This window comes from Gopherus evgoodei, chromosome 14 (genome assembly GCF_007399415.2).
Source record: "Gopherus evgoodei ecotype Sinaloan lineage chromosome 14, rGopEvg1_v1.p, whole genome shotgun sequence".
NCBI lineage: Eukaryota > Metazoa > Chordata > Testudines > Testudinidae > Gopherus > Gopherus evgoodei.
The window spans coordinates 3883743-3901879 of record NC_044335.1 but is presented as its reverse complement, the minus strand read 5'-3'; the positions used below and the strand labels follow the sequence as shown (position 1 = coordinate 3901879).

The 18137-nt window shown below is 48.4% G+C and overlaps 1 protein-coding gene across 3 annotated transcripts in view; it reads right to left on the bottom strand.

The window, feature by feature from the left end:
• Nucleotides 1-18137, bottom strand: part of LOC115635018 (tyrosine-protein phosphatase non-receptor type substrate 1-like) — a 79734-nt gene that overhangs the window by 8255 nt on the left and 53342 nt on the right. Inside the window, exons 2-5 of one of the 3 annotated variants that reach the window (XM_030533203.1) lie at nucleotides 17906-17996; nucleotides 3364-3705; nucleotides 971-1285; nucleotides 13-363 (exon numbers count right to left, since the gene is read on the bottom strand). In XM_030533203.1, coding sequence (XP_030389063.1) covers nucleotides 13-363; nucleotides 971-1285; nucleotides 3364-3705; nucleotides 17906-17987 — 1090 coding nt within the window. In that variant the 5' untranslated portion in view covers nucleotides 17988-17996. The remainder of the gene's footprint in view (nucleotides 1-12; nucleotides 364-970; nucleotides 1286-3363; nucleotides 3706-17905; nucleotides 17997-18137) is intronic. The other 2 variants (XM_030533205.1, XM_030533204.1) reach the window with 2 other exon arrangements.

Sequence of the window (18137 nt, the reverse complement as noted above, 5' to 3'; positions counted from 1 at the left end):
CTGCACATTTACCTGCAGCAGATGAAGTGGGATCTTTGCCTGGCTCAGCAGGTGGCTGGGAGAGTCTCAGCATCGCACTGGCATTGATGGGGGGCTGGGAATCATGCACAACCCGACAGGTGAACATGGACTGACTCCTCTGCTCGGTTGCTTTGACCTCCAGGGAGCTCTGGAGTGTGTACGTCCCATCTGCATTCTCGGACAGGGCAGAGGACTTTCCCAGATTCGTCTCATTTCCGTTCTCCAGCCAGGTGAGACTCGCATCCTTCGGGTAAAACCCCTCCGCGTGGCAGGTGAACGTCACAGATGTGTTCAGTGCGACGGGCACCGCTGGGGCAGTGCCCACTTGCAGCCTGGGTGGAACTGAGAACATAAATATCCAGCGCTCGGCATCTACAGAAATTCTCCTTTTCCTGCTGAGTTACAGGGAAATTTCTGGGGCTGGACAAACAGACCTTCCCCCAGAGCCCATGTTCCACTTGTGACGTGATATTTTTCCATGGGCAAAGAACTTGGCTATCTCTAAGTTGTCTTCCCATGTGTGAGAGCTTTGGCCCTCCCACAGGAATAAACCCAGGGGAAGGCAAATGTTTTAAAAGGAACAGAATGCAAAACCCCAAATCGGCCGTGTCCCCAATTTCCCTCCCCTTCTCCCTGGAAAACCCCCTGACAGACCCAGCCTGGGACATTAAAAGGGAGAGTGGTGTCTTACCAAGGTTTAAACAAAGTCAAACACCTTCTCCCCCCCCCCCCCGCCCTCTACTAGGCTGGAGTAGAGGATGTGCCAGCCCAGGGTGAAGAGTCTCAAAGTTTTAAGGGCACAGGGCAGAGTCCAGATCTGAAACTGGATTTCAGTGACTCCCCTCTTACCCCCCTGACCCTCCACCACCCATCCCAAAGGCTGAAGGATCCATCTCTGCCCCTCCTCAGTAGCGGAGCCCCCAGTCATCAGCCCCGGCTGCGCTCCTACCTCGCAGGACATCGCTGAGCGTGTAAGTCGCACGCAGGGGAGCCGGTAAGGTGCTGTGCTCTATCTGACAGGTGAGCTGGGAGCGGGCATCTGCTCGGGTCAGGCTCACCCCTACGGTGCTGGACACGTTGTAGGAGACGCTCTGGTGTGCAGGGAGAACCTGGGTCTGGGGGTCTGGGAGTTTGGCCCCATTTTTGAGCCAGGTCACAGTGATGTCTCTGGGGGAGAATCCTCCTGACGTGCAGGTGAAAGTCACTGGGGGACCCGGCTCTGCCCTGCTGGGGGGGCCGGACACGGACGGGGCCGACGGTCTGGCTGCCGGGAGGAGCGTTTATCAGTCAGATCCCCCTGTGACTGAGAGCCCATCCCCCCGCCCCATGGGACCCATCTTCCCACAGGGACAGCCGGAGAGCAGCGGAGCCCCAGCCACTGCCCCACAGCAAACACAAAGGGTGGGGGTGTAGGGAGGTTAGTCATGGGCAGAGATGCTGAACCATGTGGATAGTGGGGGTGCTGAGAGCCATTGAACCAAACTGTAAACCTTGGATAAAATGGAAACTACTTCAAGCTGGTGCTGGTGGTGGGGGGGGAAAACAGCATGATATCACCCCTAGTTCCAGCACCTATGGTTATGGGGGGGAAATAGCCCCCCCTTCTTCCCCCAAAAGCAGGGCTAGATATGCGCCTTAAACTGTGCCCCCAAGAGCCCCACGCGAGGCAGGGAGCTACCTGAGCACATGGGAGAGGACTAGGACAGGCCTGTGTGCTAAGCCCAGCCCTCTTGTGGTAATCGGGCTTAAGTCCAGCTTTCAGGGGGTGCCCAGCTCTATGACGTGACCCATGAATAGGAACCCCTGGCCTGGAGTCGGGCAGCGGAGGTGCCTTAGGTGGTTGTGGTGTGAATGAACCAGGAAGGTGTGTAACGCCACACACCAGCTGGAGTGGTGATGGGGGTGTGTCCCCCTTAGCCTGGCGCTAGAGTGCTCAGCTGGGGTGGGGTGACCCAGGTTCAATTCCTCTCTGCCTGGGGGGTGAGGGAGAGAGTAGAACAGGGGTCTCCAGGTGAAGATGCTCCACTGTGGAGCCAGAGAGAGAGGAGGAGGCTGGAGCCTGCTGGTTTGGTCACCCAGGTTGGAGGTGAGAGCCCAGGGCTCAGACCCCTGCTCCAGTGACTCTCTGCACAATGGGACAACTTCAACGGAGGGACTGAGGGAGCCCCCCAGAGGGTCCCATGGGTGCAGGGGTTAGAGCACTCTCCTGGTGGGGGAGGAGACCCCTGTTTAACTCCCCTAACAAAGGGGGATTGAACCCAGGGCTCTCACACCCAGGTGAGTGCTCGAACCAACAAGTTTAAGGGGAGGGGGGCTGCCTCCACCACCACCACCTCCTCAATTCTGAATGGGACCCAATACACTAGGTGGCCTCTGAGCACGTCAGGCAGGCAGGTGCCCAGTTCCAGGTTTGTGAATTGCTCTGGGGCTGAGGCAGCTGGATGGCCGAGGGGAAAACCAGAGGCCTCGGGAAGTTCAACCCTGAGTTCAGGCTCCGGCAGGGCTTGAGCATTCGGTGGGTTGCAGTGGACCCTACCTCTGGATTGCGGTGCCTAAATCCAGCCTAAGGCCCCCAAGTCTGGGGTTTAGGTGCCTCAGCATCGGTGCTAGAACTGAAGTGGTTTCCATCATATGCAGGGTTTATAGTTTGATTCAATGGCTCTCAGCACCCCCCCGATACACATTGTTCCAGCCCCCTGGTGCCTCCGTACCCTTGTGAATATAGCCCCAGTTGCCTCATGACTCATTCACATACCCGAGCTCAGGGGCAGTGAGCTTCAAGAGAAGGCATTAAATGAGTTGAGGAGAGCGAAGTCCCCCCAGGATTGCATCTGGCTGCAGCTCAGTTGCACACACAAGGAGCGAACTAGGGCTGGATGCTCCAGCCTCCCAGGTGCTGTGGGGCCTCCCCCCAGCTCTGTACAAGGCAGGGGAAATGGCCCTGCAGGTGGGACTCGAGTCCCAGCTTGGTACACTGGCATCAGTGGGGTGATGCCTGGATCAGCCTGCCAATGCCAGCAGCACCTGCATGTTTGTGGGGGAAGAGAAGGGAGGAACTAAGCTGACACCTGCCTCCTCCCACCAGACCCCCCTTCTGGTGCTCATCGTAATGTGAAGCCATCTTCAGGGGGCCAAGGTAGGAACAGAAATGGAGATTTTTTGCCTGGTGCTCAGATCCCCCAGACCCATCTGTCACAGGGCAAATCTCCACCAGGCTGCTTCAGCACCAATGTAGGTGAGTCCCATGGGAAATGCAGCTCCCTGGGCTGAGCTGGGTTGTTCCCCGCCCTGGTACCAGCCCCGGTGGGGAGGGGCGTGTGGCTGGGGGGAGCTCGCACTCACCGCTCACAGACACGGCCGTGCCAGAGCCGGATCTGAACTCCTCATCGGCTCCCAACCCCTTCTTAAACTTCACACAGTGATAGACCCCAGCGTCCTCGGAGCGGGTGTCATTGATGTGGATGGTGAAGTCCGTGTCAGAGCCACTCACAGCCCGTGTCACCCGGGGGAATGATCCTGCGTCTGCATAAACGAGCCGGCGGCCACTGCCCGAGTCCTTGAACCACCTCACGGGTCCTGCTGGAGCGAGCCCAGTCACAGAGCAGGTCAGAGTGAGAGTCTCTCCCGCTGACACCGACACGGCGCCCTGGGGCTGCAGCAGCTGGAACTCCTGGGCCCCGGCACCTGTAACAAAAACAACCTTCATCATCCAGCTCTTTCTTTTCTTAGACACACCCCTTGCCCCGGGGGCGGGACACAGCCAGTGGCACTATTACAGGAGGTGACCTTTAGAGTGACAGGCAGCACCATTCCTCCCGTGTCCAAGGGCTGAGCCCATCATGTCTCTTTTAGCAGGAGCTTACAGCATTGCTCTGCATTACAGCAACATCCCAAACCATCTCCCCATCGCTCTGGGGCTGAGCTGCCGCCTGCAGAAGACAGGTACAGTCGAGCCTAAAAATACCTATCAGGTTTATCTGTGTTGACTGAAAATAGCTGGGCTGGGCCAAATCTGCTGGCCCATGCCCCAACCAAGGCCCTCTGGGCCTGTTGGTATCATACAAACAGTTCCCATCTTCAGTACCCAGGTGACAGGCACCTTATACTTACCCTAGAGAGTTACACACCTTCAAAGTCTCTATCCCTTCAAATTGCACACACAATGAGGTGGAAATATCAGTCTAGACAAACCACAATTTGTTGTTGTGCTGGATGATTGCCCTGGAGAAACTAACATTTAGTCAAAGCAGCCAAGAGTCCTGTGGCACCTTATAGACTAACTGACATATTGGAGCATGAGCTTTCGTGGGTAAATATCCACTTCAACATGCATCTGAGGAAGTGGGTATTCACCCACGAAAGCTCATGCTCCAATACGTCAGTTAGTCTATAAGGTGCCACAGGATTCTTTGCTGCTTTTACAGATCCAGCCTAACACGCCTACCCCTCTGATACTTAACATTTAGTCATGCATATAAAATGTATGACTTGTCTGTGGGTATCTAACAGTGCTTTAACCCTTACCATACAATCCCAGGTGAGGATGGCTTACTATCTCTTACTACCTGTGAGTCATGGTTTTTTTTTCTTTTACAAGAAAATATTGTAGGTGAGACAGGGACCCCCAAAACAATAGCAGTTACAGCACTGCCACAGCATCACAAATTCTTCTGTGTATTACTGATAGTAATTTCATTCAAGAAATCCCCCTGGGCTGAGATGTGGTGGACATTCTTGGTCATGATCAAAGAAGGGATCTACAGCACTGAATACACTCCTACCCCAAAACATGGCTGAGCAATCAAGCTGGGCCATCTTGAAAAGTTTCAGTGGTTCCTCACAAGGCTAGAGGCCTGTCTGCAATAATCCCAGCCTGATAGCTGGGGGGCTGGTTTGGGCTTTGCCCTAGTTGTTAGGTGGTGTGGCTTCACCCAATGCCTGTTGCCCAGTTATTTATACTCTGCTGAAACTATTCCATTCAAGGTCCTCTAGCCCCCAGTTGTACAGGTTTGAGCTCAGCGCAGGAGGGTTCTTGTGTGGAGATTAGTTATGTCACTTGGGTTATACCTGATGCCGCAGGTCTCATCCCCATACAATCTACCCAGAGGTCTGAATGGTGAAAGGAGGACGGGGGGAGAGGTTCTTCCAGCCACCACTTCCCTCTCTCCAGCTCCTGCTGCCCCCAGTCTCTGTACAGGGCTCCCAGGAAGAGATGTCCTCCTGGCTCCAAACTCTGCAACAGCAGTAGCCGTGCTGCTGAGTTACTGGTAAACTCCCTCCTGGAGGATGGGGCGGAGCGGGAATGAGGGGCCGAGCTGGAGAGCGACGACATCCTGCTAAGGTATGAGACTGAACCCAAGTGTTCATCAACAGAGCAGCCAAACTGATACTCCCCCCCCCACCCACACACACTGCTGCCAAATGCAAACTAAAGAAAATATTGGTCTTCTAATCAGCCAGTTAGTCACCTTTACAGGGTGTTTTGTATTGATGATATTAGGAAAATAAACTCCAGACAAGTGTGACTTTCCTGGTGACTGTTTAACGTGATCAATATAAATGGCTGGGTTTACAGTTAGAGGGGATGTAACTGACCTTTTCTTAGTGGGTGACAATGTTGTCCAGCTATATTCTCCTGCCAATCCCAGCCTGGCTCTGACGCTGCAAAGAAACTATTTTAACACAGGAGAGATCTATTCCTTTCAGTAGGGTATCATTAAACTTCTTAATTATGTAATGAATGCCCAGGGTGGCCACCTCAGAAATGGATCTTGTAACAACAGATGCTGGTTTTACTTGTGAACCACGTGGCACTTCCTTCATGGGCCTGACAGTCCTCTTACTACAATGGAGTTCTTGGGAGTAGCTGTTAAATGATACCCGCACAAGAGAGGCGACTCAGGCTCCTTATCTCTATGGTGTAATTGCTCTAATGATTCTGTGCTCCATACATTACATCACTTCTTTGCTCTTAAGTTAACACAGGAGAGTATAAAATTCTCCTGCTCACAGGAAACAAGAACCGATCTTATTTAACCTTTTTATTACTGACCTTGGCACAAAGAGCGGGAATGTGCTAATAAAGTTTGCGGATGACACAAAGCTGGGGGGTATTGCTAACACGGAGAAGGACAGGGATACTATTCAGGAAGATCTGGACCACCTTGTAAACTGGAGTAATAGTAATAGGATGAAATACAATAGTGAAAAGTGCAAGGTCATGCACTTGGGGATTAATAATAAGAATTTTAGATATACGTTGGGGGCGCATCAGTTGGAAGCGACAGAGGAGGAGAAGGACCTTGGGGTATTGGTTGATAACAGGATGACTATGAGCCGCCAATGTGATACGGCTGTTAAAAAAGCAAATGCGATTTTAGGATGCATCAGGCGAGGTATTTCCAGCAAGGATAAGGAGGTGTTAGTACCGTTATATAAGGCGCTGGGGAGACCCCACCTGGAATACTGTGTGCAGTTCTGGTGTCCCATGTTCAAGAAGGATGAATTCAAACTGGAACAGGTCCAGAGACGGGCTACTAGGATGATCCGAGGAACGGAAAACCTGCCTTATGAAAGGAGACTCAAAGAGCTTGGCTTGTTTAGCCTGGCCAAAAGAAGGCTGCGGGGGGATATGCTTGCTCTATATAAATATATCAGGGGGGTTAACGTTAGGGAGGGAGAGGAATTATTTAAGTTTAGTACTAATGTAGGCACGAGGACGAATGGGTACAAACTGGATATTAGGAAGTTTAGACTTGAAATTAGACGAAGGTTTCTAACCATTAGGGGAGTGAAGTTCTGGAACAGCCTTCCGAGGGAAGTAGTGGGGGCAAAAGATTTATCTGGCTTTAAGACTAAGCTTGATAAGTATATGGAGGGGATGTTATGATAGGATAGTTTAATTTGGGCAATTGATCTTGGATTATCACCAGATAAGTCTGCTCAATGGTCTGCGGGGAGATGTTGGATGGGATGGGAACTGAGTTACTGCAGAGAATTCCTTCTTGGGTGCTGACGGGTGAGTCTTGCCCACATGCTCAGGGTTTAGCTGATCGCCATATTTGGGGTCGGGAAGGAATTTTCCTCCAGGGCGGATTGGCAGGGGCCCTGGAGGTTTTTCGCCTTCCCCTGCAGCATGGGGCATGGGTCGCTTGCTGGTGGATTCTCTGCAGCTTGAGGTCTTCAAACCAATTTTGAGGATTTCAATAACTCAGTCCTGGGTTAGGGGTTGTTATAAAAGTGGATGGGTAGGGTTCCGTGGCCTGCCTTGTGCAGGAGGTCAGACTAGATGATCATATTGGTCCCTTCTGACCTATGAGTCTATGAGTCTATGAAACTAGCCAGTCTCTGCAGCATGTTGGGGTTACACCAAAACTTTCACTGGGCTCCCCTGATTAACATTTGGTCCTGCAACCAGTTGTGGTAGCATGGAGTCCTGGGCCTGTGCCACGTACCATTGACTTTGTGGCAGTATGTGAGCATGGAAGTCCCTGCTAGAGGAACTGGCAGCAGGGTCAGAGCATTAGTGAATAACAATAATAATTGTTAGCCCTTACAGCGAGCTTTACAATTCTAATGCACTGTACAAAGATGAATGCATTGATCCCTACGTTAGCCCTGTGAGGCAGGTTGGTGTTATCTCTGCTCTATCAGCAAAAAGGGCCATTTGAAAAACACCTCACGAACTTAAGAACATAAGAACGGCCATACTGGCACAGACCAATGATCCATCTAGCCCAGTATCATGTCTCTGACAGTGGCCGGTACCAGATACTTCAGAGGGAATGAACAGAATGGGGCAATGAGTAAGTGATCCAACCCCATTAGCCAATCTCTGCTTCTGGCAGTTGGAGGCTTAGGGACACCCCAAGTATGGGGCTGCATCCCTGACCATCCTGGCTAATAGCCATTGATGGTTTTTTCCTCCATGAACTTTTTTCAACCCAGTTATACTTGTGGCCTTCGGAACATCCCCTGGCAATGAGTTCCGCAGGGTGACTGTGTCTTGTGTGAGGTACTTTCTTTTGTTTATTTTAAACCTGCTGCCTGTTAACTTCCTCAGGTGACCCTTAGTACTTGTGTTCTGTGATGGGGTGATTAACACTTCTCCATTCACTTTCTCCACCCCAGTCATGATTTTATAGACCTCTATCATATCCCCCCTTAGTCATCTCTTTTCCAAGCTGAACAGACCCAGTCTTATTAATCTCTCCTCTATGGAAGTTGTTCCATGTCCTGCATCATTTTTGTTCCCCTTCTCTGCATCTTTTCCAATTTTAATGCAAGAAACAAACTAATGTAATTAATACAAATACAAGAATAGGTCTTATTTCCTGCATTTAAATCTTTATCTTTACTTGGCATCTATTGAATTCAAATACTGAATCTTAGAATAGCAGGCCTGGGCAGCACCACTTGGCACTAAGCAGATGCGATATTTATGCCAGTTCTTCCTAATTAACCAAAAGTTACTACCGTTCCCTGCCAATAGGCTAAGGCACTTCCCTAGGAGACATCTCAATAAAGCAGCTCCCCAGTTAACCAGAGTGTGCTCTATTAGTTAATGCAAGTGGGCACTTTTGCACAGAATTCTCCACCTTGTGAGCCTGAATGTTCATTTGCACTTGCATGGCAAGGCTGTGTGTGTGTGTCCACATGCATGTGCAGAAACAAGCCACTGGTCAACTATGTGGGAACTTTACCTGAGGTCTCTGAAAATGTCCTGAACATTCCAATTTACCTTCAAAAGGTAATGATGATGATGATGATGATAAAGCAGCCTCGGATGAAACTTCACTGTTACCCTGACCTGTCATGCTCAGCTGACTGAAACACTACCTGGTTATCTAAAGTAAATTAAGTGCTGCAATACCTAGGCAGAATAAAGCAGGCAAGGTGAGGGCTCAAGACAACCAGAAATAATGAAAAGTGCTGTAGTCAAGACCTGTAGAAGCAGCAGCAGGAGGAGCAACATAGGTGGAGATGCTCTGTAGCCTATACAGATATTTGATGTATGTATTTTGGCAATACTTGTCATTCTCGTCATGCTAATATAGTTATTGGAACTGAACTGGACAAGATTTCTATCCATGCCATTGCGTACGGTTACATTTTTAAACGCTCCATGGAGGGAAGTGTAATATAGTTGCAGAGCTTCTGTGGATGTTAATGGCACTCACAGCTAGAGTAAATCACTGCATGCCATATTATTATGGGGAGTCAATAGATGGCAACTGTAACAAATGGTGTTAAGTTTAACCAAACATGTAAGCACTTAGCTCTTAAGGAAATGCTTAGTGTTAGCTGTGATGCGCTTTTTTAAAATGCTGAGCATTTCACCAGTAAGGTCTGTTCTCTTTGCCTGAATCCAGTAATAGTCTTCAGTGCAGCAGCTGCACACAGGTTATATCCCCACCAGAAAATTAAAGACTTGGACTCAATATTGCCCTGTGAAGAGTTCCCAGTGGTGCAAAAGGGTCTTACAACTACTGTAGAGACCAGATGATTTTCTCAGTTAGCCTAAATCCCAACTGAATGCCAACCACTTTCCCATCATGGTGGCCAATATCAAAATGCTTCAGAGGATGGTGCAAGACACTCCCTACTGGACAACTATGGAATGACTTGCCATAGGGGAAGTTTCTCCCTAGACCCTGTTAGTTAGTGGCTGGTTGATGCCCTGCCACAAGGTATTTTTTTAATCACTTATAGTTTTTTATCCTCTATAATGTAACTCATTAATGTTCTCTTCATTCATATACATTCTCAATCCTTTGATACCTGTGAAATTATTGACATCAATTATTCCTTGTGGCAGTGAGTTCCACAGGTTAATTGTGCGTTGTGTAAAAATATCCATTTTAAATTTGTTGCTTTCTGCATGTTGTTCCTTTCACAGATAAATCCTGGGTTTTGGTGTGACTAAGAACACCAGGACACTGAAATTTCCTCAAAAATAGAATGGGGCTGATACAGCATCAGCATTTTGATCCTGAGACACAAAGTGTGTCCAAAAGGACTTTTTTCATTTCAGTAGGAGCTCAGTGGCATTTCAGAATGTGCAAGCTCAGTCTAGTCCCCATTTCATCTACCCATGAGTGGTGTCAGTCTAATAACTCTGGGCTCATACAACATTAAATGTTACTTTGTCCCTGAGTTTCTCAGATACCCATTTACAGCAGTGTCCCTCTCTGGAGCACGTGCCTGGTGTGTGAGAAGTTCTTTAAAGGGCAGTGGGTAGAGAGACTAGAGCATGTGTGAGCAGTGAGAAGAGAACGTTAATCTCCACTGGACACAACTGTGAAACAAGCATCACACTCACTTTCTAGACTCAGACATGCCTCCATTAGTAGCAACCAGCAAAGAGTCCTGGGGCACCTTATAAACGAACAGACGTATTGGAGCGTGAGCTTTCGTGGGCGAATACCCACTTCATCAGATGCACCCATGAAAGCTTATGCTCCAATACATCTGTTCGTCTATAAGATGCCACAGGACTCTTAGTCTGGATCTGTAAAAAGCGACAAACACAGCTACCCCTCTGATACTTGACATTAGTAGCTTTGATCTATTCCTGCAGCGAAGCAGCCGAGCGTTCACAGACATTTGAACATGTGAATGTGGCTGAGCCTTACTTGTACCAATGGTCAGAGACCAGGTTTAAGCTGCGTCTTTGAGAACTCTCTCCAGAAGCGACTCTGTTTGTTTGGCTCAGCACGGAACGAGTGTTCCTCAAACCCATCAGCAGAACGTAGCACAAAGGCTGTGAAGAGCTGACGCAGATAAGCTGTCCTACTGACACCTTATCTCTGAATGTAATAGATACAGATCGAGCATTTCTGTAACAGAGCCCACTAAGCAGCCCAGATAAGGATCTGACCACACTGGTCATAGCTAAGGCTGCACTCAGACGCAGCTACTTGTGTGCACAGGAGAAGGGAAAGTTAAACTTCTGCTCTGCACCTAGCCAGTACATCTAATAGTCTAATTTTTCTGGGTGCCTCAAGCAAGGCCTGTGTGACCCAAGAAGTAAGAGATCTAAAAGCTTTCTGCAATATTGGTTCTCGTTCCTGCTTCCTGAGATTTAGAGCTCCCATAGCTTCTCCAAACCCTCCTATGCTCTCCCAAGAAATAGAACCAATAGCATGTGACTTCTGATCATCTGACCAAACACAACAGCTCAAATTTTGTCTAAAGAATCCTTGCAGCAAACCGATCAATTCAAAGAGTATAAAAAGATGAAATTCATACAACAACCACATCGGAGGAAATCACAATCATTTTGGTATGCACGAAGAGGCCAAGCTCATCAAAACAACTGTTAACCACGAATAATTCACTCGGCTCTACTGTGCACACAAGTTTTGTTAGCTCTGGATTTAATTTTTGTAAATGACTACAACTGACCAATAGCCTTGAAACACAGGGAACAGATGATAAGGAAAAAAATCCCACATCTCTCCCAGCTAATTTGGGATTGTGTTCCTCATTTGGGTCTTTATCTTACCTTTATCAAATAAGATCTCCTTTCCCTATGCATCTCCATAATGGGTGACATCAGCTGGGTTTCCCCTGTTGACAGTCACTAGATTTAAGTATAACCCGTTGGTGACTGTGTGTTACAGATTCCTCTCTGTGCCCTATGCACAGAGGATATAAATCTCTAGAGAACATTGGCTTTTAGCTCTGGAGGTCTCTGGTTCAATCCCCTGTTTGTGGGCCAAGCTGGTAGCCATCACATAAGCTCTTGGGACATGGAGTTAGGTTGTCGTTGGTGGATGGCTCCCTGCCATGGAATTGGCACCAGAGTCATTGTGTTGGGCTTGAAGGAATTGTGCCAGGGTTGTCATCTTGACTACTCATTTGCTGGAGTCTGGGCTCAACTCTGGACGTGATTTCCACCTGGCGGGCTGGGACAGAGGGCGTGGGGGGAATGGTTCATACTGCTGCCTAATGCATGCAAGGCTGGCTGACAGGTTTAGATATGTATACTGTTCCCAGAAGCCATGAGTGCAGAATTATTACACAGAAGTAATATTAAATATCGGCCTTTGCATGTTGTACAGAGATTGCTTTGAAAATGGACCTAACTGGCTAGCAGAGCTGTTCTCTTCCATGATCACTTGGGGATAACAGGAAAGCAACTTCTGCTGGAAAAATAAGAGCTTCTATTGTATTGCCAATGCATTGGCCTCATTTTTGGTATTAGAACTGCTTTGTGAAAGAATTCTAGGACATTCTTGTCCATTTCCCACTGCAATCCTCACTAGCAGCCCAGTCCAGCAAGTCTCACTCAGGTGCGACTCACAATGTTTTCAGTGGCAGTTTGCCTTGGAGATCCTTCAACCCTATCTAGGTTCCTATGCTGACACTCATCACCGTAACCTCTGAGCTTCCTGTGGACTGGGCCCTAAGGAGAACGTGATGGAGGGGAACTGAATGCTCGCACTGCAGGTGATTTATTTCTCCAACAAAAGTTCATTGAGAAGATAATTTTCCTTCTGCATCATGCTCACAACAGCAATGTTTGATTAAATTACATCTACTAAAGAGGGGGCAGTTTCCAACATTAACTGTCTGAAACAACCTCACCCTGGTCTTATCAGACAGCAAAACAAAATTCTGCTCTGTCCAGAGGAAGATCCTGGATAAACTTTTCCAGTTGGAATGAACCTGTCAATATCAGTAGCCCTAGGCAGAGGGAGTGTGTAGGCTAGTACAATATACAGTGTGTAATGGACGTGAGAGAGCTGTCTTCTTCCTCCTCTCTCTCGCCATCTGTCGATCTCACTGAGAGGCAAGCACTATACCCAGAGAGGAGGAAGATGGGGAAAGTGTCTGCTCTGGAATCCTGGGGGGTCTGAGGAGCCTCAGGAACAGATATCAATGGGTCTGGATATGGTTCAGCCAAGTGGTGTGTATTATTTATCGGTTTCTATTATCAATGCAGGCTTTCAGAGGGACGGAATCTGATCTCAGTTACACCAATGTAAATCTGGAGTAACTCCATGGATGTGAACGGAATTACTTTGCATTTACACCAATATAACTAGGAGAGGAACTTGGGCCATGAACTGTAACTGTTGGTCACTGTTGTTGAAACCCACTATACATAGTCTCCAGTTAGGATGGCATTTCCCCTCCCTGGCAGCCCCGCATCTTCAAGCTACTTAGCATGTATAGGAAGTGGCAGAGTACTAGAGACTTTCTTTCGTGCTCCTGGAGCTCAATCCCGTCTGTGTTTTGAAGTGAGGATCTGCAGGCAGCTCGTCCGTATCATGCACTGGCTCGTCCAACCCTATTCTTGCAACGTGTGCGCATCTGAATGGCTGTCAGCTTCTAATTGAAGAGGAGTTTGTGGTTAATGAGTCTGTTCATTGTAGTCGAGTCCAACTGGTGACACACATTCGGCCACAGGTCAGCCAGTTGTGTTGTTGCAGCTGGTGAGGTCAGTGCACTAGATGTGGCTGTTTGTTTCAGATGGAGCTGGCACTTGGAGAGGAACGATCAGTGTAACTATGAAACAAATAGCCAACAGCAGCGATGGTGTGAAGCTGCCACTAGCTTATCTGGCGGCTTTGGTTTCCGAGTCATCTCTGTCAACGTTGCCCAGCTGTATGCGCTTTGGGAATATATTTCAAATGTTGCTTTTGCCCAACCTGTATCAGCCCTTCTCCCCCATTCTCCCAACTCAGCCTCTTCTCCATAACTTGTGATGACCTGTTGTTCCGTAGATCAGACATAAGCAACTGCTGATATTACGATTTACTGTAATGGCTCAGAAGCATTTGCAGGATGGGCACAGCACGCAAGCTTCTGCTATGATCTGCCATGCTAGCATTTCCTAGCTTCAACTAGAGGTATTTACATCACACGTCTTACAAGTATACAACTATCACTGGAGCTGCCATACAAAACAGGCCTACCTCTCAGCATGCCTATTGACATAGTGGGCTAATTAATTCCTGGTATAATTCTAGCAATGTCAGCAGAGTAACTCCAGGGATGCATTTGGCCCAGTATTAGTTTAGAAATGGCTTGAAATGCCAAGACCCACTAGTGGTGTGAGTCCCTTCCCCTCATCACTATGAAAAAAAGAGGAAGCTGCGCTGAAAACCCCTGAAAAGACATGCATACCTCAGCATACAAGCAAGAAAATGCAAAGTTTAGGCTGAAACTCCATTCCCTGTCACACTTCAGTGACTGAATATTTTCTCTTCCGCTACTTACTTTCCCCACAATTAACTCCCTCCCCATTATCTCTTCAAAGCAAAATATAAGCTTTGTTACAGGTGAGCTTCCGAATCCACCGGTATTTCAATGAGCTTAAAATCAGGCAAGAATCCGCCCATCCCCTTCATGAAGGCTCTTACTACACAGCACCGAGGCACTGAGTGGGAAGGTGTTCAGAAAGTTTCTTCTAATAGTCTGTGCAACTCAGCTACTGACTCAGATGCTGATCATGTGACACACATACTGTACAGTGATCAAGATCATGAGTTCCTTCTGCTGCATCACACACATGGAAAAGAGATAATTTCCACAGCCAACTTCCACAAACGAAAGACAAGCTGTTCCTCCCAAGTGAACACTCATTCAGCAACAAATCACTTCCCATGCACAGCACTGAACAGTTTCTTAGAAAACCCATTTTCTTAGGAAACTGGCAACTTGTGTTTTAGGACCCAGTCCTGCAAGGTGCTGAGCACCCTTAATGCCTTTAAAAATTAGAATTAAGGATCAGTGAAGGAGAGTTAAGTGTGTGCTCATCCCTGCAGGATTGGAACCTTAATGCTCATCTGCTGCAATCTACTTTGCCATGATGTTAAACTTCAGGGTTAGCGAAATGTTGTTTTTAAAAGCACTATATCTCATCATGTAAGGCAACATCCTTGTAAGTGTGGAAATCCTCATATCGCAGATCCAGAACTTGTACGGTATAGAATTCATCATGGGGGGAAGTGGCGAAGTCTAGAGTGAATTACGGTGAGCCTAGCTGAGCAAGGAGGCACCAGCATGCACAGCGTCCCATGGCACATGCTCAGTACCATCTATCCTCACCTTGGTTTTTGCTTGGCTTAGGAGAGCAGTAAGTTTTCTGTTATTTGTAGTTTAAACTTTCCGGTTTGGTGAGTGATTAATTTTTCCTTTCTCCCCATTTTCAAGTAACTTGCTGCTAAGTGGGTTGGAATGGGCTACGGTTTAATTGCAGGCGAGTTGCAGCGCTTGCCTAAATTCTTGCCAACAAAAATAGCTTTCCTTCAAAAGCAATTTAAAGAAAACTGGAAGGAGCATTGTGAGCGTTACTAGGAGAAAGGACTTCACATTAGTAAAGAAATATGCAGCTGGTTTGAATATTTGCAGGCAGTGCCACTGTCATTTGTTGGAATGAGACAACTTCAGCTGGAGAAGGAGCCCAGAAATAATTCACTAGGTGCAATGCTTAAAATTCCCCCGCAATGGGGATACCCAGTTAAGAAAATGAACAGGTGCTTGCTATAAATGAGGATGGAATTTGCAACTTGGAAAAAGGAAAAAAAAGCCACAGATATATTTACACAGCGCTATATGGAGCCCCAGACAGCCTCTGTTGGGTTACAGGAAGGGTGTATTTCACCTGGGTGACATCAGCCGAAAGAGTATGTAGTTCACAAGGGAAATATCATCTGCTTCAACAACTCTTACTTGTGACCCGCTGTCTCCCCAGCACTGGCAGAACCACAGAAACATTTATCCGACTCTCCTACACAGGGAGAACTTAGAGAAATGAGACCCAGAACTGAACTAGGAAAATCGGTGTCGGGGAGGTGGTGGTGGTGGTGGTGGTGGTGAGTCATGGCTTTGATTTGGCAAATCTCTAGTTCAAAGTCAGCTTTACCAGTGATCAGCCAGTGCTGCTTTTTTGCAAGAAAGAAATATGCTGGGTTGTTGTGCCTTTTCCCCACCCCCTCAGAAACCTCTTTGTGGCAACTCTCCCTGAACCCATCAATCTTAGACAGCAGTGGTCAGAGTCAGCATGGAAAGAAGCCTACATACATTTTCACCTGAAAATGTTTCCCTTATTATTGGTATGCAAAACCCCTCTTGGTAACTGACAGCCTAGAGAGGCACTCGCTTTCTCTCTCTCCCCTTTTTTTTTGTCTCTGGTCAATGGCATTTTCTGGCTAATTGGCTGGCTTTCGAGATGGTTGGACATTAGCAGGAGCTGGCTACTCCAGCATCTTTCCTCTGAGGGCTTCCAATGAAATGCAGGCCTTGACTTTGGTCGCACATGGGGCCTTACATGAATTAGAGAAGGCAGGTTAACCAATTGCTTAATCCTGAGATAGAAATAAAATTACTGCCAGCATTTCAGCTGCCAGCGAAGCACCATTGAAAGCAGCCACCTCAGGGCTCATTTCCTGGTGGAAGAGGGAGCTTTACTGATCCTGATGGAGGGAAGGGAGTGAAAAGAGGGAAATGCAAACGACAGGAAAAATAAATTCTTTAGATGCACCACAGTCACACCTTTCATCATAGATCTCAGAGCCTTTTGCAAGCATTAAACAAAACTGGCAGAGGCAGGAATGTGAGCCAGGAGCCTTGATTGATGCTCAGATACCATGGGGCGAACACTGTGTAAATGCCTAGATTAGGCTCTGTCTACACTAGCACTTTTGTCGGCAAAACTTTTGCTGTTCAGTGGTGTGAAAAAAAACACCCTCCTGACCGATGTAAATTTCGATACGAACAGTGCTGTGTCAGCTGAAGAGCTGCTCCCACCACCAGAGCTACAGCCCCTCGGTTTCATTGTGCTACTGGGAGAGCTCTCTCCTGCCGGCATACACCGGCTACACAGGAGACCACTGTGCCACTGTACAGTCCGGCGTGTAGCCATAACCTAGACAGGGTCGACCGGAGCCTGGCGTCAGTGTGTGCAACTTCCCTTGTGATGCAAACTTCATGTTGGGCGTAGTTTGGCCAGAAAACTGATGCACAGTGGTGCAAGTTACACTGATTTGATGTTCAGTGATTGTGCAAAGTGAGTGAGCTTTGCACACCACACAGTGCAGGAAGGAGGTTAAGCAACAAGAAAAGCAACTATCAACAGTGGGTAAGAAAACAGCTATTTTACAACTGCCCATTTTACAGCCTCCTACACAAGCTCATGAAAATTAATCTGGAACAAAATAGGGTGTGAATTTAAAGCAGATCAGCTATTCCTGATTAACTCCCTATGTGGATGCTCTTATTCTGGACTAAGAGCATCCACACCCTGTGTTAAGCAGGAACAACTTCCTGTGCAGACATGCCCTTAGTTGCTCTTCTATCATGCTGACCCTTGGTGTGTAAATTACACCAATTCTGCACATTGCTTGAATGGCAGATTTGTGCAGTTTTGACAAATTCATCAGGTACCCCCATCTGCTGACAAACTCGCATTAGCCCTACAAGCGATTTGCCAGTTCAGAGCTGCTGAATTCAGCCCCTCCTGCTCCTTTTTCACCAGGGCAAGGCAGAGGTGTTTACCTTGTAGCAGAATCCATGGATCAGAGCAAATCAAACAAACCCTAGCCCTGAGTCAAGCCACACAGTGGCATCCTGGCTTCCCATAACCCAGGTGGAACCAGGGGGGCCAGAGCCGGGTTACCACCATCCAGAGCAGCCCAGTTACAATCTCCCCTGCCCCTTTAATTCCCATCTGTGACCCCCTCCCCTGCAGCAGTGCTGCCGTAGTTGAAGGTCAGTACGCATTTATATTGCGCACCAGACACTCCTGGCTGGAAAAGGTTTCTGTAGGGGACCCAGACCTCAGGGAAAGGAAGAGAGGGGGTGGGGGTCAGGATCAAGACGGTACCTAACGATCATTCTGGCAGGGATATCCAGCTCTGCCAGCAGCACTTACCGGGCCAGCCGTGCAGGGCGAGAAGCAGCAGGCAGGGCAGCCAGCAGGCAGGGCAGCAGAGACGGCTGGCGACAGGCTCCATCGCTGGCCCCTGGCAGGGACAGAAGGGAGAAGAGTCGCGTGAAGAGCAGGGGCCTGGGCCGGGCAGCGGCAGGAGGAAATTGCGCTGGCGCCCCAGCCCGAAAGGAGGAAGAGGACTCGGACTCGGACTTCCCGGGGAGCCGCCACCCAC